The sequence below is a fragment of the Ailuropoda melanoleuca genome, chromosome 10, assembly GCF_002007445.2.
Source record: "Ailuropoda melanoleuca isolate Jingjing chromosome 10, ASM200744v2, whole genome shotgun sequence".
NCBI classification, from domain to species: Eukaryota; Metazoa; Chordata; class Mammalia; order Carnivora; family Ursidae; genus Ailuropoda; species Ailuropoda melanoleuca.
This window is the reverse complement of record NC_048227.1, coordinates 95,498,822-95,523,224: the sequence shown is the minus strand read 5'-3', so window position 1 is coordinate 95,523,224 and position 24,403 is coordinate 95,498,822. Positions and strand designations below refer to the sequence as shown.

Below are 24,403 nucleotides of genomic sequence, written 5' to 3'. Positions count from 1 at the left end.
GAGAGAGAGATAAATACTGTATGATCACTCAGATGTGGAATCTAAGCAGACAAAAATGTCAAACTCATAGAAACAGAGAGTAGAAAAGTGGTTGCCAGGGTTTGGGAGATGCGACAGATAGGGAGAGGTTGGTAAGAATATAACTTGTCAGGTATCAGATGAAAGAGGTCTGAGGCTCTAATATCAATCATGGTGACTATAATTGATAACACTGTATCATATAATTAAAATTTGCTGAGAGTAGAACTAAAATGTTCTCACCAAAAAAATAAAAAAATAAAAGTGAGGTGATGGATGTGTTAATTAATTAGATGGGTGGGGATCATTTCACAAAGCCTAAGTATATCAAATCACCACAACTTTAAATATCTTATGATTTTATTTGTCAATTATACCTCCTTAAAACTGAAGTTTTTAAAAATGAAGTCAACTCACAATTTCTGTTCTATTGATGTCATCTGAAGATTAACCAAGGGGCACGTGGGTGGCTCAGTCAGTAAAGCATCCAACTCTTCATTTTGGCTCAGGTCATGATCTCAGGGTCATGAGATTGAATCTGCCTGAGAGTCTCTCTCTCCTTTCCCTCTGCCTCTCCCCCCACTCACACTCAAATAAATAAATAAATAAATAAATAAATAAAATCTTTTAAAAATTAAAATTAAAAATAAAGATTAACCAAATATTCCATTCAGGTTTTTGAATCATGTAGTTAATTCCAAGTACTTCTAGAACTGGCTTTCTTGCTACTCTTACCAGTGATGTTTTGTATTCCCTCTGTATTAACCTCAAACTATCACCGTATAAATGACAGATTTTTTTTAAATGACAGATGGCATTTGGATATATAAAAGCTTTCCAAAATGTGATTTTGTCAGTTTTCTGTAAAGCTTGACAATCATCTTCCAAGTTTTTCCTGAAGACTTTTTCCTTCCTTCATTTTTCATCTTTTTAAAATCAATGACTATTTTTATTCTGCTTGGTCAGATAAGTAGGCTTTTGATTTACAACAGCTGTATTCCAATAGTGCACACACACAGAATTTCATTTCTGCCTTTAAAATTCTTTTTTTTAACCATAAGTAATAAGACACAGTTTGGTCCAAGGGTTTTGGAATCATTTCGGTCTTTTAATCTAATATAATCAAGTGGTTTCGCTATACATCTCATTATCATAAATTTTATTTAGTTCTGGGTTTAACAATGGGATAGCTAACCACGGACATATTTTCATTCCCCTGATTTCTGTCTCCATTTCATTTCCAAATTTAGAAGATTATTGCCATGAACTCTTCATTCACTGCTAATGTACTTGAACTTCATTCCAGTTATTTTACATGCCCTTCCAGTTTTTATAATTATAAAAATGTCATGATGGAAATCTACAGATAAGTATGAAAATATACACTTATGTACAACAGGGCTCTGGAATTAATACTGACAAGACTTCAAGAGGGAAAATATACACTTATAGGACAATAAAACGCAACAGCAACCAAGAGTTGGCTCTCAGGTATGTGGCCATTATTTGTTTTCTTTTGTTTTTTTCTCTTCTCCCAAAGTATTTTTTAAAAGGGTAGTAACAAATATAAAAACACGGCTTATAACCATGTTACATTCAGACTCCAGTATCTGCTTATATGGCTCTGCTTCACAGGAGAATGCTAAGCTAGGTAGGTGCTCAATAAAACTCTTAATTTCAAAGATGGCCAACACTTTTTACTTGTCAGTTGGATTGACCCTAAAAATCTAACTATGCCTGTCAGTTCTCAGGCCTTCATTTAATGCAATCTCCACCACCTAAAGGGATGCCCTCTATCAAGCTGGGATCAAACCCTGCTGTCTCCTTATTCAAAGGACCACATGTTTATATGTTAATATATGCATATACATGAAATGTTCTCTAAGGTTGGGCATTTGTTCACTTGGTCTATAATCAGTGAACTTTGAAATGCAAGTACAAAACTCTACATTTATTTAGTTTAATAAAAAACATCCCATATGCTTCATTGGTAATAATTAATTTCATCTAGTAAAAGAAACCAAACAAGACAATCTCTTTCTAAAACCATTACTCATTTGATCTATAAGCCCAGAAAAAAGATTTAACTTCCTCTTGCCTAGGTTCATCTATGTTAGCTCCTGAATGGATATGTTGGGGCATGGAGGAGGTCATTTTCTTTTTTTTTTTTTGTTTTTAAGATTTTATTTATTTATTTGACAGAGATAGAGAGACAGCCAGCGAGAGAGGGAACACAAGCAGGGGGAGTGGGAGAGGAAGAAGCAGGCTCACAGCAGAGGAGCCTGATGTGGGGCTCGATCCCATAACGCCGGGATCACGCCCTGAGCCGAAGGCAGACGCTCAACCGCTGTGCCACCCAGGCGCCCCGAGGAGGTCATTTTCTAGTCTTGTTTCCATAATAACTAGAGTTCTTCGCCCTGAACAACAAGAGCAACAGTCAAGTTTTACAAGAACACCAGTTCTGAGAGAACCAGCTGAAGAACCACGTGTCACTTCAGCCAGTGCATCTTTCTACGAGCTCCTCTCAGGGACGAGAACCTAATTTTTTGTTCCATTGTATTACCTTTCTCCTGAAATACTAAGCGTTGACAGCTGAGTAAATAACTGGCATTCAGTAAAGACACCTATTATTATCTCTTTAGTCTATAAACATCTTAAAAGAAAATATTTTAAGGTAAAATTGTCTATTGATAATTGAAGTGCTTTGAACAGAAGTTCTCAATATTACAAATGTGTAGTGCATGGATCATTCTGTGTTAAAAACTTCTGACCATATGAACACATAATAGTACACGCACTTACTATGTTGTGACCATTCCAAATCTTTTGGTTAAAAATAATGTCAGGGGAGAGACTTTAATCTTCTAGATTTTGATTTTAAAACATTATTTCCTAATTTCCAGGAGAATTATAGTATGTTGACAGTAAAAATTAACAAACTCAGATGTAACCTGAAACCAATTCGAGAGCAAGCTGTTGTTTCCTCCCACTTCTCCCATGACAGCACCAACCAGGTCATGAGTAGTTACTGACTCTCAAAATAAATGTTGAGCTTAGCGTTCTTACCTGGCACTCTCTTTGCCCAGTTGATCATGTGAACCAGCTCCCTGTCGGCAAGGTTGGTCAGCAACCCCATCATCGAAGCCTCGCTGAAGGGTCTGGAAGGATCGTAGTCAGAATAGATTATGGGGGGCTCAGCCTCCAACAAGGCACTGACCATCTGATCGGCTGTCAGGGACAAGGCTGGACTGTTCTTCTTAGTATGCTTAATCAAGAGAGGGCTTGGCCAAAGGCTGGAAGCCCTCATATCTCCGGAGGACCCCACTTCATTCCTGCCCTCCCCATCATCTCTCTGGCGCTTGTGTTTCAACATTCTCCCTCCTCTTCGGTCTTTCCGTATCCCTGAGAACACAGAAAAAAAAAAAATACCCAGTTATTTCTTTTCTCATGTAAACTTTCATAATAAAACCAATTTCAATGCTAACAGCCTTTATTTTATTTACAGAAATATTTGGAGGCACAGGTGTACTCATGTTTACTAACCAGCTGCCTAAGAGGAAAAAAAGGCTTTGATGTGTGTAGCATTCACCAATTTCCATGGTGTAAATACTCCCACTGTGGCAAATTTCAAGCTACTTGTCTGACATCAAGTGGTTTATAAAACTCCTGAAAAGTTAACAGTGGACTTCTGTGGGCCAGGACAAGATTGTGACAAACTGCTTGCGTGTGAGTGTGTGTGTGTGTGTGTGTGTGTGTGTATGTACGCACGTCTGTGGGCGCACATAGATGCTATAAAAAGAACAGAATTATAATAATTTGTTATTCTTAAAATATGGCTTGGCATCAAAGACTGCTTCTGCTATGAATATTCTTTTAACAGTAAATTTAAAAGGCAATGAAAAAAGCACTTTCTAACCATCCTTATCATCTAAGCAGGCCTCTTAATGGAAGACACTGAAGGGGAAAGGGGAATGACTTATCTGAAATGTGTCTGACAGCCTCTGGATCCCACAGTTCTCAGCAAGTCTCTGATTGTGGCTAAGCTGCACCTTATCACCTTACTTAGTACTTGACCTAAGACAGTCAAGTTGTTTACTTGGTTCTAAGATTTTCACAAATGTATTTCTATTTCCCTAATATAAAAGCTTTAAAACAGTTGAAAATAATTGCCCCCCAAAGGCTTTCCCAGCTGTGGTTCTCACTAACTAAATTACAGAGGGAAGGAGAATCCAACCTCTTTTGCAGGGATTCTTTGAGGTTTCAGCTCAGCATCTCAGCCTGGAAAAGGCCACGCTGTGCCGCTGAAATGTATCAGCAGAAACAAGTATCTTAAAAAGACAAAAATTAACAGAAGCTTCCATATTTTCAAAAATGTTCATCTCCGGGTGCCTGGGTGGCTCAGTCAGTTGAGCATCTGCCTTCCGCTCAGGTCATGATCTCAGGGTCCTGGGATCAAGTCACACAAGGTGGCGGGGGGGGGGGGGGGGGGGGGGTCCCTGCTCAGTGGGGAGCCTGCTTCTCCCTTTGTCCCTCCCCCCTGCTTGTGCTCTCACTCTCTCTCTCAAATAAATAAAATCTTTAAAAATTTTTAAAAATTAAAAAATATTTATATGAAAAATATGCATTTTGGTAAAAAGCTAATACAATTATTTTTAATATTAAAGATATGAGAAGTACACACTTTGTAATATATTAGCTGTTCTCTCACTCCATAACAAATGAATTAACTAATGTCAGAACTTTGTTCTACTCTGTTCTAATTTGTCAAAGAATTTGGACAAATGTGTGGTTGTGAATTTTTTATGCGTAACTTTTATTCTTATAGGTCTTGATTAAATATATTAAACAATGCCTTCAAAATATAATGAAGTCACAGACCCTTACTATTTATTCAGTATTGAAATGAGCATTTCTCAGAACTCTTGGAGTAAGTACTAATAGTAAAGATTATTATCACTAATACACACTCAGCACTCACCATATATTTTAAGCACTTTATATACACTTAAATAAAAGCACTTTACAACTACTTAGTCCTCACAATAATCTTGTAAGGTAAATAAATACTGGGAAACAGCTCCATAGAATGGTTAATGAACTTGTTCCAAGACCATTCTCTATTAAGTATGATTAGAGATCCTGGCTCTAAAATGAACATGTTTTTCCAGTTAATAGTTTTAAAATTTAATCAATTATCAACAAAGTTGACAAACTTAAAAATATCCAGAAATAAAACAAGTCAGACGAGAAAAGATGTATCTGACCCACCATTCAGGGACAGCACTTGGAGGTGGAGCCTTTGGCAGGTAATTAGGTCATGAGTACAGTCTTTATGAGTGGGTTAGTGCCTTTCTAAGAGGCCAGACAGCTAGTGGAGCTTGCTCTCTCTACCATGTAAGGATACGAAAAGACTGCTCTCTCAAGCCAGGAAGCAGACCTTATTCAGACAGCAGATCTGCTGTACCTTGATCTTGGATTTCTCAATCTCCAGAACCGTGAAAAATAAACATGTGCTGTTTAAGCCATGCAGTCTATAGTATTTCTGTTAGAGCAGACCAAACTAAGTGAGAGATGGGTTCAGCTTGCTCTTTATGAGCCCAAATGGTAACACAGAAGAAATAAGTGGAAACTATGAGTAGAGTCCAATATGAGGAAGCAGTTTGCAACAGTTAAAGCTGACAATAAAGGTAGACTCGGCTGCCATGGGAAATGATACTTTGGATCATTGGAGATTCCTAATAATAAGCTAGACGGAGACTTCATGGGGATGTTACTGGAGGGATTCAATTACCCAGTGAGCATCTGTACTAGATGACCTTCCATATACCTTCTCAAGACTGTATGACTCTAAGGTCTTCCATTTGGGATGTAAGACCACTAGCCTTGGAGTGAAAACTGAGTGGGTGGCAGTGCGGGGGGGGTTAAAAGCAAAAACCTCCTTTAAGGACACATTTATTAGGAAATTTTGAGGTCAGAATTTTGAGAGGATGAACTGTGATTAATGTTTACCTACTTTGGGTGGGGACTGGGGTAAAAAAAAAAGTACATTGTTATTCAGTGTTAGCATTATTCAAATATTTTTTATTTCCCTACTCTACAAATTTTAAAAAATGATTGGGAATGTGAACAGATCTTATAGGAAATCCGTAGCAGCCATGAAAATCTTTTAATATCCAATCTACATGGAAAGATAAAAGCAAGGGATTTGACTAAAGAAAAACTGGTTAAAAATGATACTGTTTTTCCTAAGATGAAATCAGGAGTTATCTCATCACAACCACACATAAGCACTTTACTTTTTAAAAATAAGGACTATGCTTTCTATCATAAATGTAATTTATTTTTTAAAGATTTCAAAGGTAAAGACAATGAGCTAGAAGTATTACCCACAACAAAAAAGTATTACCACCCACTTTAAAAGTCCCCAGCAGTCATAGTACAGACAATATGACTTCCAGAAAAGGATTTTAGACTCAATTTAGGTACTAATAGTAGCAGCTACCAAATTTATCAAAGTATTTGTTCATTCGGTAAAAATGTGTTCACTACTTATAATGTATATTCACAGATGATACAGTGTAAACAAAGATAGATTATGTCACCCTCCTTAAGTTTTCAGGTTGGAGGGAGAAAGACATCAATCAAGAATCATTCAGCACTCATTGGATGGATGAATGAAGGAAGGAAGGAATGAATGAACGAACTGCCCAAAACACAATGGAAGGAAGGAGGTGAGTCAAGGAGGAGGAGACAAAGAAAGCTTCTCCAAGAGAAGAAGTTATATTTAAGCCAAATTATGAAATTTCCTTTCTTGGAGAAATTTAGAAGTAGTTTACTCAGAGTTGAATCTCACAAATATATGATCTAGGTTGTTGAACACAAGACAAAAATGGCCACAGCTTTAGCATGTAGAACAATGGGACACAACTGGGAAGATCAAGGACAGAGCTGAATATTTATAAAATCACCAAACAGTCCAACAGGGAAAGGTGGATTCAACTAGCATTAACAAGTATTTTCTCTAATTTACCCCTAAATGTATTATATTTTCCAAATGCCAAAGTCCCTCCAAAATGTACAAACAGGGGGTACCTAGGGGGCTCAGTCAGTTGAGCATCTCCCTTCAGCTTAGGTCATGATCCTGGGGTCCTAGGATCCAGCCCCATGTCCTGCTCTCTGCTCAGCGAGGAGCCTTCCTCTCCTCTGATCCTCCCTGCCCTGCTCCTTCTCTCTCTCTCTCTTTCTCTCTCTCTCACATAAAATCTTTTTTAAAAATGTACAAACAGAACAAAAATAGACAATTGGACATTTTATCTGTCCAAGTGCACGTGGTAGGATCCTGGGCACAGCTCAATGAAGAAGAAATCCTTTTCCATTTGTAAGTAGTAATTGTTGCATTATCAGTGATATACCAGTGTCATTTACCAGTAACAATATTGCACAAATATTTTACAGTAGTTAAAAAAAATCAAATTGGAATTGAGTGGAAGAAGGTAAAAAAAAAAAAACTGACCCAATTTCTACTTCTATTTTAACCTGGGTTAAATGAGAATCACAGATCAGAACCAATGATTACAGGCTATGCGGCTATGGAACATACAGCCAATTCTTAATTATATAGAGTGACGGGGTGTAGGAATGGCACACGTAATTGAAATCCAAAAGTAAAATTAAAAACTCTATGCTCCCTACCAAGACATTTTCCAGAATTATTTGTACAGCAGCAACTTAGATTGATATGTATTTTATTTAAGCTCGTTTCCATTTGTCTAACTTGTTTTAAGTGTGTAAAAAAAAAAAAAAAAAAAAGACCAAAAATGAGTTCACAAAGCAGAGGGGGAAAAAAAAAACCAATTAGCTTAGATCATGCAAATATTAAACAGACAGCCTCTTGACAGGCAAGACATTTACTTGCAGCAAATAGCATTTTAGCTTGTAATACCATATAAGCAAGACCTAGTGTCATTCAGTACAAAAAAAGGTCCTTTTCCAGAGTGGCTGAGTAAAATATTCAGCAGCATAATACAAATGTCCTGCAACGTATACACATTATTAGCTCTCAGGCTGTGCACTGATGAGGCAACACTTGCATCAAAGCAAACTTCTTTACACTCCCTTTTTAAAATGTTATGCTTACGGTAATTCAAGGATTACCCACTGGTTTCCTATGACAGATTGAGAAAATAAATTATCTCTCATTCAGCAAGCCCACCATTAAGTGTGAAATGCCACCAGTTTGAATTTCATCCCCTTGGGTTAAGCCTTCTCTAATATACTTGTCACACTGTTGTAAGGATTTAGAAAGGCTGAGTATAGAACTTCCACTGAGCAGCACTCAAAGTCAATCTTAGTGATTCTAATCCACCAGGAAGTGTTAATTTAAGGGAATTTATTCAATTAAGTAATACGGGCAACTGGAATGGGAATAAAAGGGAGAGAGAAGGTGCACAGCGCTCTCTCTAGGTTAAGGCAAGTGTAGGGAATCTCTTCCAAGGCTGCCTGGGATCTGGAAGGTATTCTGTAAGGCAGCTCAGGGGCTGAGTTCTGACAAGGAGAATGGGTCTAAAGATATATCAATTGCTTCAACAATTATGTCCTGGCCCTAAAATAAAAAAATCTGTCCTTATGTATCACACGAGGTAGTTTGAAAGATTACTTCTAATTAACCTCAAAGTTTGTTTAAACATTCTTTTATTTTCATTCTTGAAATTCTTTGGCTTGGCTGTTGTATTTCAGGAAAAATTAATATGTTATCTGAATATTCATTAATTAAAAGAATTCATTGGATTATTTGCTTGTAATGCATTCTCCTATTTATACTTTCTTTTTCTGAAATGATCTTTCTTCTTAATACCCTGTTCCTCTACAAAAAAAGTATAACTTTAGTGATTTTTTCCAGTTCCCTAAGACTACTTTAATGTATTATTAAATATTTCAAACATTTGCATAACCACTTTTCTTTTTTTTCTCAGTAATTTCACATTATTCATGACATACTAAAAAGCCAGACAAAGAAATACACTAAAAGCATTTTAATTCAGTATGTTGAAGAAAACAGGAGCACTAATTAAGAATTAAATAAAGTAAGAGTTAATAAAACCTGCTCCAGAGAAACTCCCCTGAATCAATTCCAATGTTTTATCTTCAAATACTAGAAATGAATCCTATAAGGTAGGAGCTTGTTATAGACCCCCACCTAACAGAAAAAGTAAGTTAAGAATAAGAAGCATGCCCTAGGACCCACCAAGAACAGCTCAGAGATTTGCGCCTGGGTGAATTATGTAACCATAAATTATTATTAATATTGTCATGGCCCCTAAGTGTACCAGGTCAAGGGACTATGAATTCTCCAGTTCTTTTAGAGCAACTTAATGCTCTTCCCCTTCCTTCCTTCACATCCAACAAATCATCACAACCTAGTATTCCCTCATGTATTTCTTCCTTGAGTCTCTTTCTGTCTTTACTGCCACCATCCTAGTTCATGCCCCTATCCCTTCTTGCCTAAATCAACGCAGCAGCTCCTAACGGGTTTCCTTGCTTAACTTCAATCTTCCTTCCAATCCGATCACCTGGCAGCTGGTTCATTACACACCCATTTCATCTTGGTATTGTCTGTCTGAATCTCTCAAAGACTTCCTTAGCTTACAGCAGACATTCTTTAACTATGCTCTGAAAACTTAGCAGTTCTGAGGAAGTATCAGAGGTGGTGTGGTTGGGGCTTCTGGTCACCCCATGTTTCCCCTTTGTCTAAAGCAACTATGTGTGTGTGTGTGTGTGTGTGTGTGTGTGTGTGTCGTATTGGGATTAGGGAAATGACTTATTTCTAAGGGGGTTTACTGGTTTTATTTTACATTTAAAAAGCCACTGACCCACTGACAAAATCAAGCATCACATTAAGACTTAAGAATTTCCACAAATAGGGGCGCCTGGGCGGCAGAGAGGTTAAGCGTCTGCCTTCGGCTCAGGGCGTGATCCTGGCATTATGGGATCGAGCCCCACATCGGGCTCCTCCGCTAGGAGCCTGCTTCTTCCTCTCCCACTCCCCCTGCTTGTGTTCCCTCTCTCGCTGGCTGTCTCTATCTCTGTCAAATAAATAAATAAAATCTTTAAAAAAAAAAAAAAAGAATTTCTACAAATAAACCCCAAGGTACTTTTCAAGTCTATCTTTATAATTTCCTTCCACAAACTTTTATTTTTATGAGATGGGGTTGGACCTGTACCACTTTTTATATAATACTTTCCAACAACACCATCTTTGCTCTTTCTACCCCTCTTATATTGGCCTCCCAAACCCATGAAAAACCTCATTTCGTCCATAGTCAATCTTGGATCCACCCCACTCTAGTGGCTCTACCTCCTCCATTCTTTTAACTTTTCTTTCCTGTGCCATTCATTGAACAATGATCATGTGCTACCTTCTATGTTTAGTTACACCTGAGTTCCCCCTGCCTGAGCTATGGCCTGGAACTCTCTCCAGGCAGGAAGCTGGAGCAATTGTAGGACTCACTTCATTTAACTTCTCTTTCTCAAGAAGCAATACTCCATACTGTCTGATATGGCAAGTTTATAAACAGTTACTTCATATATTTTATCCAGTTTTTTTAAGATGTTTCTGGTGGGAGGTTAAAACTGAAAATACACAAATCTGCTATTATAGCTAGAAAGAAACTTCATCATCTCCCTGTCAATAACTGATAGTTTAAGTAGACAGAAAATCAATACACATAAAGTTGACCTCAACAATACTATCAATCAACTTGATCTAGTTAGTATTCTAATATTTATAGAATACTCCATCAAACAACAGATGAATATATATTATTCTCAAGTTCCAAGATAGAGCACATCCGGGGCCATAAAAACACCCTTAACAATATTAAAAAGAAAAATAATACAAACCATTAAATAAACTAAAAAGTACTGAAGTAAACTAGAAATCAATAATAGAAAGATACCTGGAACATTCCCAAATATTTGGAAATTAAACAACATACTTCTAAAGAACATACAGCTCAAGGAAGAAGTCTCAATAGAAGTTTTGAAGAATTTTTAACTAAGTGAAAATGAAAATAAAACTTACCACGATATGTGGGATGTAGGAAAAGCAATACTTATAGCATTAAAGAAGAAAACTTATAGCATTATCTTCATATATTAGGTAAGAAATGTCTATCAATAACTCAGCTTTTACCTTAGGAAACTAGAGAAAGAAGATCAAGCCTAGAGCAAGCAGCAGAGAAATAATAAAAATCAGAGCAGAAATTAATTAAATTGAAAATGGGAGCAAAACAAAGAAAATCATGAAACCAAAACTGATTCTTTGAAAAGATCAACAAAACTGATAAACTTCTAGCCAGGATAATTAAGAAAAAAGAAAGAAGACATAAATTACCAATATCACAAATGAAAGAAAAATCACCATCACTGGCCCCATGGACATTAAAAGGTTAATAAAGAAATATCATGAGCAACTCTATGCCCACAAATCTGATAATTTAGATGAAATATGTGAATTCCTTGAAAGGCACAAACTACCAAATCTTACAACAGGAGATACAAACAACTGGAATAGCCCTGTATCTATAAAATAAATTAAATTGATAATTAACAATCTTCCCAAAAATTCACCAGGCCCAGGTAGTTTCATGAGTTGTTTCTAAAAAACTATTTAAGAAAGAAACCATGCCAATTCTCTATGGTCTCTTTCAGAAAACAAATCAGAGAAAGCGCTTTCTGATTTATTCCATGAGTCCAGCACTACACTGATACCAAAATCAGATAAAGACAAGAAAGTAAAACTGCAGACCAATATCTTCCCTGAGCATTGGCACAAAAATCCTCAACAAATGTCATGAAGTCAAATCCAGAATGCATAAAAGGAATTATACACCATGACCAACTGGGATTTTTTCCAGGTATGTAAAGGTAAGTTCAACAATTGAAAAGAAATCCATATTAATCCACCACTTCAATAGAGAAAACAGGAAAAGTCATATGATCATATTAACTGACACATAAAAAGCATTTGACAAAACTGAATACCTATTCATGACTTAAAAAATACTCTCAGTAAAGTAGCAATAGGTAATAACTTCGATTTATCAAAAGACATCTATCAACAAAAAAAAAAGCAAAATAAAAAACCTATAGCTAACATCTCCTTAATGATGAAACGCTGGATGCTTTCCCCCTAAAATCAGGAACAAGGCAAGAATGCTCTGTCACTCCCTATTCATCATCACACTGAAAACCCTAGCAAGTGTAATAAAACAAGAAAAATAAATTAAAGGTATACAGATTGTAAAGGAAGAAATAAAATTGTCTATATTTGCAGAAGACATGATTGCATATGCAGAAAATTCCAATGAATTGACAAAAAACAAAAACAAAAAACAAACCAACAAAAAACAACCCTCCTAGAACTACAAAGTGATTACACCAAGGTTAAAGGATATAAGGTCAATATACAAAAGTCAACTGCTTTCCTTTATATCAACAATGAACAACTGGAACCTGAAATTTAAAAAATAATACCACCTACAATAGTAAATGAAATGAAACACTAAGGTGTAAACTACATAAAAAATATACACAGGACCTCTATGTAGAAAACTAAAATACCAATGGAAAAATAAAAGATGATCTAAAACACTGAAGAGATATGATCATGAATTAGAAGTTCAACATTATTGGTAGAATTCCCCTTGGGAAAAAAAAAAAAAGGAAGTTCAATATTATTCATGTTCATAGTGTTCAGTACTATCAAATGTCAGTTCTTCCCAACTTGACCTATGCATTCAGTACAATCCCAATCAAAATCCCAGCAACCTATTTTGCAGAAATCGACGAACTCATTCTAAAGTTTAAATGAAAAGGCAAAAGACCCAGAATGGCCTTTAACATTAAAGGAGAAATGAAATACTGAACAAATTGAGGGACTTGCACTACTTGATTCCAAGACTTACTATAAAAGCTACAGTAATATTAGACAATGTAGTATTGGTGAAAGAATAGACTAGTAGCCCAGTGGACCAGAAGAATGAGTCCAGAAATAGAACCATGCAAATATAGTCCACTTATCTTTGACAAAGGAGAGAAGGCAATTAAATGGAGAAAAGATAAGTCTTTTCAACAAATTTCGTTGGAACAATTGGACATCCACATACAAAAAAGTCTAAACACAAACCTTATATCTTACACAAAAATTAATTCAAAGTGGATCACTGACCTAAATAATAATGAGAAACTAAAACTTTTTGATGAAAACAGAAAAAATTCTAATGATCTTGAGTTTGCTGGTTTTTAAACACAACACCAATAACACAATCTATTAAAAAAGTAAATTAGTAAGTTGGACTTGCATTAAAATTTAAATTTAAATTCTACTTAAAAAAAAACACTGTTAAAAGAATAAAAAGACAAGCCACACTGGAGAAAATATTTGCAAAATACATATTGGATAAAATACTTGTAATGAAAATATACAAAGAACGCTTAAAACTCAATAAAAAGAAAAAAAACTTTTAATGGGCAAAAGAACTAAACAGACACCTCACCAAAATATTTATAAAAATACAATTAACTCGTAAAGGAAAAAAAAACCATGAAAAGATGCTCAATATCACCTGTTATTCAGAATTTGCACATTAAAACAACAATAAAGTATCACTATATATCTATTAAAATGGCTAAATTCCAACACACTAACAAATACAAAGTGCCGACAAGAATGTGGAGCAGCAGAAACTCGCATTCATTCCCGGTGGGAATGCAAAATGGTGCAGTACAGCTACTTTGGAAGACAGGCTGGCAGCTTCTCATGAAACTAAACACAGTCTTACCACATGGTCCAACAACTGTGCTCCTAGGTATTACCCAACTGATTTCAAAACTAATGCCCACACAAAAATCTGCATTCAAATGTTTATATCAGCTTCATTCATAATTTCCATAGACTGGAAACTACCAAGATGTCTTTCATAAATGAAGGAATAAACAGAACAGTGGTACATCCATACAGTTAAACACTATTCAGTGATAAAACAAAATAAGCTATCAAGCCATGAAAAGGTACAGATGAAACGTAAATGCATGTTGCTAACTAGCCAGTCTAAAAAAGTTACATACTATATGATTCCAATTATAGGGCATTCTAGAAAAGACAAAACCACAGATATGCTGAACAGATCAGAGGCTGCCAGGGGTTCAAGGCAAGGGGGAGAGGTCAAATGGGTGAAGCACAGGTTATTTTATAAGGTAGAGAAACTATCCTATGTTACAGTAATAGAAACTATTTTACAGGAATATATTACTGTAATGATGAATATAAGACATTAAGTATTTTCCAAAACTATAAAACTTTACAGGACAAAGAATAAGCCTAACATATGCACATTTTAAAAATCATTTAGAAAATCAGAGGATTCCAGGGTGCAATGAAGAATGTTACAAAAGAATCCAAATGTATGAACCAATTTTACTGAAAGAGGTAGAGAAATAATGTGCTGACCTAGGTAATCTGGAAATGAGTGGAGACTGTTAAGACTAAAGGCAAAAGGAACTGGACACGAACACTGTTCTCTGGATGATAAATTGTTAACAATTGCAAAATCACTGTACAGGTATAATGGAATTAAATGGTTAAGTAGATGAATAGCAGATGGTGGGAGCCATGAATCACACTATTGGAGTACAAAGTGACAGGTATGTAAGAAAAGGCGAGAATGATCCATGCTCCTATAATGGTTACAGTTGGAGACCCAGTATATATTCATGTTTACCTTAACATAGATACAGATGATTATATATAAAAATATCATAGGGGCACCTGGGTGGCTTGGTCAGTTAAGCATCTGACTCATGATTTCGGTTCAGGTCATGATCTCATGGGTCGTGAGATAGAGCCCCATGTTGGGCTCCGTGCTGAGTGGCCAGTCTGCTTGAGATTCTCTCCCTCTGCCCCTCCCCCCACTCTCCATGTGTGCACCTGCATGCACACTCTCTCTCTTTCTCTCAAGTAAATAAATCCTTAAAAAAATAGTATACATATGTGTATACAGATGGGCCAAAATACATATATATATCTCCTTGCATGGTCAGCTTAGAGGGCCTAGAGGTAACAACATCCCAGTAACAGCAAGTACATCTATGGCCCAGATCTTGGCTTCCAATAAGAGAACCATCATTCCATAAAGAAATGGCTGATTCTAGGACTGAGGCAAGAAATACAAGATGAGTCTGAACCATCTTGTAGTGACAGAAAGAAAGTGCTCCAAAACAAATATCCTTCAATATAGATGTACATCAAAGGGATACAGGAGCCAACTGAAAGAGCTCCCAATGTCAAAGCTGGAACAATGTGAGCAGAAGAATAAATACAACAGTATGAGTTTATGTACCAAAGCACAAATATCCGTGAGTCTATACTGATTCAAATAAATGATGAAACAAATAAATTAATGGAAAAGAAAAGGCAATTCCAAATAATTTTAGGCAGATTCTCCACTCTTAGGAAGGGGAGCATAACTCCCTACTCCTTAAGTATGAGCTGCACATAGTGACTTCCTTCCTTCCAAAAAGGACTGAATGGAAAAGGAAAAGAAAAGAGTAACTTCACAGTACAGACATCAGACAAACACTGCCTCAAGCCAGGGGATCAGGGTTAACATCAATAGCAATAACTCATATTGATTATACCCTTGATAGGATGTGATGACAATGGCAGTTTATCTCTGTGGCCTTCCTCCAAAAAACAGACTCATCCCAGTCTAACCATGAAAACACATAAAACAAATCCAAATTGAGGGGCATTCAACAAAATATCTGACCAGAAATCCTCAAAACATACAATGGAAGATGTTAACAATAAAGGAAACTATGTATGGGTATACAAGAACTCTCTGTGCTATCTTTGCATTAATTCTGTAAATCTAAAATATAAAAGTTTATTTCTAAAATCAAAAGCGAAATAGTGAGCAAGAAGTGCTTTTACCTAATATAAAAAATAATTTTATTCTGTCCCTTCATTGTTTGGAATAACTAGCCACTGCCTTTCATGCTGCTATGTTGAAGGAGAACTTCTGAATTATCCTACCTGAGAATCTGAGTCAAAATATGATTCCATAATCTTCTAAGATTGAATCATGAAAAAATAGAAAATCTGAATAGACTGATTACAAGCAAGGAGATTGAATCAGTGATCAAAAACCTCCCAACAAACAAAAGTCCAGAAACAGATGGTTTCACTAGCGAATTCCACCAAACATTCAAAGAAGATTTAATACTTACCCTTCTCAAAATCTTCCCAAAAATTAGACGAAGGAATGGTTCCAAACTCATTTTATAAGGCCAGCATAACCCTGATACCAAAACCAGACAAGGATACCACAAAGAAAGAAAATTACAGGCCAATATCCCTAATGAACAGAGATGTAAAATCATCAACAAAATATTAGCAAACTGAATTCAACAATACATTAGAATGATTATACACCATGATCAAGTGGGATTTATTCCAAGGATTCAAGGATAGCTCAATACTCACAAATCAATGTGATAAACCACATTAACAAAATGAAGAATAAAAATCATATGATTATCTCAATAGATGCAGAAAAAGCATTTAACAAAATCAACACCCATTTATGGTAAAAACTCTCAACAGAGTATAGAGGGAAAGAACCTCAACATAATAAAGGCTATATATTAGGATACCTGGGTGGCTCAGTCGGGTAAGCATCTGCCTTCCGCTTAAGTCGTGATCCCAGGGTCCTGGGATCGAGCCCCATGTCAGGCTCCCTGCTCAGAGGAGAGCCTGCTTCTCCCTCTCCCTCTGCCTGCTGCTCTGCCTACTTGTGCTCTCTCTGTAGCTCTCTGTCAAATAAATAAAATCTTTAAAAAACTAACTAAACAAAATAAAGGCCATATTTGACAAACCCACAGCTAATGTACTCAAAGGTGAAAAGCTGAAATCTTTTCCTCTAAAATCGGGAATAAAATAAGGATGCCACTCCTACCACTTGCATTCAACATAGTATTGGAAGTCCTACCCAAAGCAATTGGCAAGAAAGGTAATTAAAAGGCATTAAAATTGGTAGGGAAGAAGTAAAACTGTCATTATTTGCAGATGACTTGGTACCATATATAGAAAACCCTAAAAACTCCACTAAAAAGTTGTTAGAACAATAAATGAATATAGTAAAGGTGCAGAATACAAAATCAATATACAAAAATCTGTTGTATTTCTATATACTAATAATGAGCTATCAGAAAGAAATTAAGAAAACAATCCCATTTACAACAGAATCAAAAAGAATAAAATTCCTAGGAATAAATTTAACCAAGGAGGTGAAAGATCTGTACAGTGAAAACCACAAGACACTGACAAAAGAAATTGAAGAAGACACCAAAAAATGGAAAATATTCCATATTCATGAATTGGAAGAATTAATTATTGTTAAAATGTCCATACTACCCAAGGCAATCTACACATTCAATGCAAACCCTATCAAAATCCCAATGGCATTTTTCACAGAACTAGAACAAATAATCCTAAAATTTGTATGGAACCACAAAAGACCCTTAATAGGCAAAAAAATCTTGAGAAAAACATAGCTGGAGATATTATACTCCTGATTTCAAACTATACCACAATGCGATAATAAGCAAAACAGTTTAGCATTAACATAAAAACAGAAATATAGATCAATGTAACAGAATAGAGGGTTCAGAAATAAACCCACACTTACATGGTCAATTAATTTATAACAAAGGAACCAAGAATATACAACAGGAAAAGGACAGTATCATCAGTATATGATTCTTGGAAAACCGGACAGCCACGTGCAAAAGAAGGAAACTAGACCACTATTTTACACTTTATACAAAAATTAACTCAAAATTGATTAATGGCTTGAATGTAACACTTGAAACCACAAAATTCCTAGAAGAAAACATAGGCAGTAAGCTCCCTGACATTGGTCTCAGCAAAATTATTTTTTATCTGACTCCAAAGGCATGAGGGGAAAAATAAATAAATAAACAGGACTACATCAAACTAAAAAGCTTGTGCACAGCAAAGGAAACCATCAACAAAATGAAAAGGCCACCTACTGAACAGGAGAAAATACTTGCAAATCATATATCCAATAAGGGATTAATAGCCAAAATATATGAAGAACTCATACAACTTAACAATAAAACAAAAACAACCTGATTTAAAAATGGACAGAAAATCTGAATGGACATGTTTACAAAGAAGACATACAGATGGCCAACAGGCACATGAAAAGATGTTCAATGTCTCTAATTACCAGGAAAATACAAATCAAAGCCTCAATGAGATAACACCTCATACCTGTTAGAATGACTATTATCAAAAAGAGAAGAAGCAGGGGTGCCTGGGTGGCTCAGTCAGTTAATCATCTGACTCTTGATTTCAGCTCAGGTCATGATCTCAGTGTTGTGAGATCAAGCCCTGTGTCGGGCTCCATGGTGGGCATGGAGACTGCTTAAGATTCTCTCTCTCCCTCTCCCTCTATCTCTCCCTACACCCCCTCTTTCTCTCTCTCTCTAAAAAAAAAAAAAAGACAAGAAATAACAAGTGTCAGAAAGGATGTGGAGAAAAGGGAACCCTTTTGCACTGTTGGTATGAATATAAATCAATACCGCCACTGTGGAAAACAGTATGGAAATACCTCAAAAAGCTAAAAATAGAACTACTGTATGATCCAGCTACTTCACTTCTGGGTATTTATCCAAAGAATAAGAAAACACTAATTCAAAAAAAGAAATATGCTCCCCTGTGTTCATTGAAGCATTATTTACAACAGTCAAGATACGGCAACAACCTAAGTGCTCACTGATGGATGAATGGATAAAGACAATGTAGTGTATAAATATACAATGGAATACTACTTAGCCATAAAAAAGAAGGAAATCTTGCCATTTGCAACAACGTGGATGAACCTGAAGATATTATGCTAAGTGAAATAAGTCAGACAGAGAAAAACAAATGCTGTATGATTTTACTTATATAGGGACTCTAACACAAAACAAATGAACACATAAAGCAAAACAAAAACAAACTCATAAATACAGAGAACAGATAGTGGTTACCAGAAGGAAAGAAGGTGGCACGGGGGCAAACCGGGTGAAAGGACCCAACTGTATGGTGATGGATGGTAATGAAACTTACGGTGGTGATCACTTTGTAGTATATACAAATACTGAATTATAATATTGTGTGCCTGAAATTTATGTAATGTTGTATGCCAATTTCACCTCAATTACATATATAATTCTATAATAATGACTGCATTGTCTATGGAGAAGACCATAAAGCTGGTCAGGAGAAAAGGTGAAGGCTATCAGAAAGAGCAGCCATAAATGGAAACTACAAAGATGATACCTTTGCTGCTTAAAAAGTTTTTATCTCCATCTTCAGGATGCAGAATAAGCTTTGTAATTGGGCACATAAATGTAACCCTGTTGTATCTTTTTATCTTTTCCTAAAATATAAAGATAGAGGGTGATATAGATAGAGAGACACAGAAAGAGAAGTTAAGATACAGGTAGAAAAAGAAATCTGTCTAGAAGGTTCTTCCTCTTTCATGTACCCTCTCCTTTCCCTTGTCTATTTAACTCCTACGTATCTCTTTGAATCCAGTCAAACATCCCTTCCTCAAGGAAGTTTTCTCTGATCCTCCAAGCTAAGCAATCAACTAAATGCGGTTCTCATAGCACCCAATGCTTCTCCTTCTCAGCAGTTACCAAAATTACAACTAAAATATCAATTTACACTTTAATATTTAAATGGCCGTGTAATCCCAAACTGATCACAGGGATGGAGTCAACATATTTCACATGGAGTCAACATTTTATAACCTCCCAAACTAACACAATTCTTTAGTGGGCCTCAATATTTATTGTATGTATGAATATAGTGTGGTTTTTATCATTTTCAAGCTAATACCCTCTCCTAAGACCACTAAAATAATTACTGCAATAAAGGTGGCTCCCAGATATTTAACAACATGATTCCAAAAACTATATATATATCTATATAGAGAGATATATAGATAGATAGATAGATAGATAGATAGATAGATAGATAGGCCTAACTGTATTGGACTCTAGATTTCTCTTTACATGGAAAAGAAAAACTAAGTATTGCTGAGTCTCAGAAATGCACACGACATTTTAATTTCTAACACTGAACATAACCAAGTCAAAATTATAAGCTTCCCCAATTAAAGAAGTAAAACCATCACAACAAAATATCAAAGACTACTCAGTTGCAAACCACATGACAGCAAAAACTATATCTGTCTTGTTTACATTTAGACATAATTATCTGTTAGACTTCAATAGTTAAGTTAGTTGAATACATAAATGGGTCTTGGTATGACCCAAAGTCATACTGAATATATTAATAACACAAATTTGATACATTAAAACATCTTGGCTGCTCTCAGTTATTGAAACTTTATTATAGCAGTCTTCCAAATAGGTCTTTCTGGTAAGGCTATTCACTTTACATAATCAATTTCAGTATGAGAAATCTTACACAAATTGCTACATAAAAGAAGCAAGTTAGAATCAGCTCTACAACCTAGTTAGCCTGTGGTCCAATTTATGGTTTGATCCTTTTGTCCCCTTCCCATATTGTTAAGTTCTGTTTTCAGTATCTTCTATAACTTTGGAATAAATCTACTAGTAGTGGGGAGAAAGTTGTGTATATGACACAAATTGAATTGGTTCATCAGTTCCGTTTTCTTTAACAGTAATTAATTATCAACTTTTCCATCATGCTACTATCACAACCACCAGCTCACCTCAATTGTCCCCTGGACTATTTACCAACTCTGTCCTTCTCCCAGCCCAGTGGCTTATCTACCATCTTCTCAATAAAGGCTGTATTCAGGAGTAACCATAATATCCCACGATGTCATCTGCCAGCACCCAAACTCAATCAACTGACAAGTTCTCTTAACACGAGGGTCCATTATGAATTAATTGTCCTTGATGAGTCTACTTGGATACAGATGAACAGTGATTCCTCCTGGGGGTGTAAAGGGCACATTTCCCCGCTTTCCTCCTAATCTAGAACTCCAGTCATACCTACTCAAACTATTCCACTTGCACAGGAGTAACCAGGGGCCACCATGGTGGCCAATCACATTCTCCAAAACCGAGTCTGGGATCTCCTTCACCCCAGGCCCCAGAGCAGGTTCCTATTTACTGTGACACTAGGAACTCACCAACGATGGAAGGGAGCAGCTGCAGCATTACCACCGAAGAAAACTCAATTTAATATGCCGTCAGCCCTGCCTGGTCATGCCTGTTCCCTCCCAGAGCACATGTCCACAAATATACAATAACCCAAGTCTTTGCCCTGTTGAGCTGGAGTTGTCTGACGGAAGAGCACTTGACAAACACAAACTACAAAATAACACGGTGATTCTTCTTTGCAATTAGCATGTATTTATGTGTGCAATCAAGAAAACAAAAACCATGTATGTTATAATTTTTAAAATTAATTTTTCTGGGGTGCCTGGGTGGTACAGTTGTTAAGCATCTGCCTTCGGCTCAGGGTGTGATCCCAGTGTTCTGGGATTGAGCCCCACATCAGGCTCCTCCGCTAGGAGCCTGCTTCTTCCTCTCCCACTCCCCCTGCTTGTGTTCCCTCTCTCGCTGGCTGTCTCTGTCAAATAAATAAATAAAATCTTTAAAAAAATTAAATTAAATTAAATTAATTTTTCTGCAAAACAACTACATAGAAAATTAATCACCCTCTTTGCCAAATCATATCAGAAAATTATAATTTACTTTGATGCTATTTATTTCAAATTTAGTTTTAAAAAAAGATCGCACCATTCCTGTTCTGACTGTTGATGCTGTTTAAAAAAAATGCCTCTTGTGGAAACTGAAGCAACCAAAGAGGTAGCCCTCCAATAAGAATGCCTTGTTTTGGAATTCTCCCAAAAGTCTGGATAGGGAGTGCCAAGAATGGAAAACCAATCACAGGTCACCACACCTTTAATTGCATGTCAAGTCATGTCACCTTACACCAGCAAAAAAACCTAAGATTCAAGGTCCAAATCAAGTAAAGGGTAAGTAACAACCACTTGCATTCTCAATGACACGCGTTTTGACTTAAAAGTATAATGTTCACTCTTGAAACTACTGTGCATTCTAATAAAAATTCTCCTAATAAAACCTTGTTTCTAGGGACAGCTGTGGCAGGCTGTTCCATAAGAATTTGATTTATTAATAACAAAATTTATGGGGTGAGGAGAAAAGCAATACATATTTTTCTTGCCTGGCTTCGTTTCCCTGTAATATCTTAGTGATGAGTCTCCCGTTGGCAGGCATTGTGTAGCCAAGAGGAATAAATAAGACACCAAGGTTCAGCCTGTGAAGTTCTCTCTCTTCTCTCCCGTTCCTTAGCTGCTCTGCAATTCAGTGCTACAATTTTCTTTCTCCAGCTTGTAAAAGAAACAATTTGTCTCCCCATCTCCCCATGGGTCTCTTCGTCTCCTGTTAATCTGTGGAGTTAGATACAAATAAAGTCCCTGGTGTCTTTAATTTGGTCACGGATGAGTCTTCCCAGCCTCGCCGGAGTCACCAACACCCAATTACGTTCTCCTGGACAAGAAGTGCCGGCCAGTGGAAGTCTCAAACAGTAATTCTACAACTGGATCACAAACTCGTTCACGGGTCACTGGCAATTTAACAAATCCTCAAATGGAGGCATGTCAGATTTCTTGAAGCTTAAAAGGGGTTATTCCTTTCTATAAAGTTTCACTTGTGAACTCTGTCACCTTAAATGTATCAGAGATCTTTGATGTGTTCTATAGTCCCGAAGCTCACGGCTGGGTAAATGAGAGGCTCGATAAATACACATTACATGACGAATTCACATTATGTCCTAGTGACTAATAGAAATCGCCAGGGCTCCTTTCCTAAAATATTGATCTGACCAGGTACTAATACTAGAAGGATGATGGACTGAGAATCATCCAAGAGCCTTAATGATCACAAAGTTCTACCACCCTTGTTCGAACAGAGAGCTCAGCAAAAAGATATATCTCATTCTTATCACGAATATATCAAGAGCATTTCTTTCTCACATGCTTATGCCAAAAAAAGTCCTCTTCGCCCTAAGCCAGAAAATTCCTCTCTCTGAAACATGCCTAAATCTAAAATTTTCTTAATAAGAACCATACCTATATCTTTGTATTATCCACTATACTTAATGCTGTACATGTAAATAAATTAGCTTTCTTACATAAGGATCAATGAATGTTTTATGCACTGAATTGAACCAGTGCCTTTCAAAGACAACATTCTACCGTGGACAGGAGGATCCCAGGGCCAGCCTCTCTTCTACAGAATCTCCATGTTCCTTTTCTCAGATGATATTTCAGTATTAATGACTCCTCATTCAATCCAAACAAAGTAGCCAGTTCATTATACGGTGATTTATTCCTGAATATCAACTATCTCGCCCCATCTGATTTGAATTCCATTATCTCTCACAATTTCTTATCACTTTTCAGAAAAATTAATGCATCTCAATGCAGGCAGCGTGTCCACATCTGTTCACTTCACTAAATACCAACTGGACCCTTTGCTTACAATTGCTGGAGCTGAAACTGTATTGAAAATATCTTAAACAAGCTTGTTTATCTAATGTCAAATGCTAAATACATGCTGCTCCAGAATACCTGTCCTTCAGTGGGAAGATAGTTAGCAACCTGACATAACTACTGGTTTCCTGCGAAACCTAGACTCTACTGCGGGATGCGGGAAGAGAGAGAGAGAAGGGAAGGAAGGAAGGAAGGAAGGAAGGAAGGAAGGAAGGAAGGAAGGAAGGAAGGAAGGGAAAGAAAGAAAAAGAAAGAAAGAAGAGAAAGAAAGAAAGAAAGAAAGAAAGAAAGAAAGAAAGAAAGAAAGAAAAAGAAAGAAAGAAGCCTTTAGTCAAAATGTAAAATGACATTACTGATATCTATAATAATTAGGGTAGCAGAAGAAATTCCAAAATAAGCTGGCTGGAACACTCCCAAGCCCAGATAAGATACAGGTGTAACCTTGAACTGTAAAAATAGTCCAAGACTTCGAGAAGTCAATCAGGCGCAGTTAACAGTCCAATTGTTAAGTCGAACTCCCAGAGTGTGGTGCATTTCGTCATTTGATTCTTTGAAGTCCTAATATTTTGTGAAGAAAATTAAGTGGTTTCTGGCCTTGCACTTACTGTACCTCTATCCATTTCTAAAAGTCATTTGCTCCGCCCACATTTGGTAGAAGTGAGAAGTTATGATAAAACATAAAGGATCAAGAATCAGAATGAATGCTATAGCCCAAATTGGGGGGGGGGGGGATG

The 24,403-nt window shown here is 36.4% G+C and overlaps 1 protein-coding gene across 10 annotated transcripts in view; it reads right to left on the bottom strand.

Annotated features, from left to right (window-relative positions):
* Positions 1-24,403, bottom strand: part of ESR1 (estrogen receptor 1) — a 380,558-nt gene that overhangs the window by 161,654 nt on the left and 194,501 nt on the right. For all 10 annotated transcript variants that reach the window (XM_034669311.1, XM_034669310.1, XM_034669319.1 and 7 more), the window contains one exon: positions 3,085-3,420. In XM_034669311.1, the coding sequence (XP_034525202.1) occupies positions 3,085-3,420 (336 nt within the window). The remainder of the gene's footprint in view (positions 1-3,084; positions 3,421-24,403) is intronic.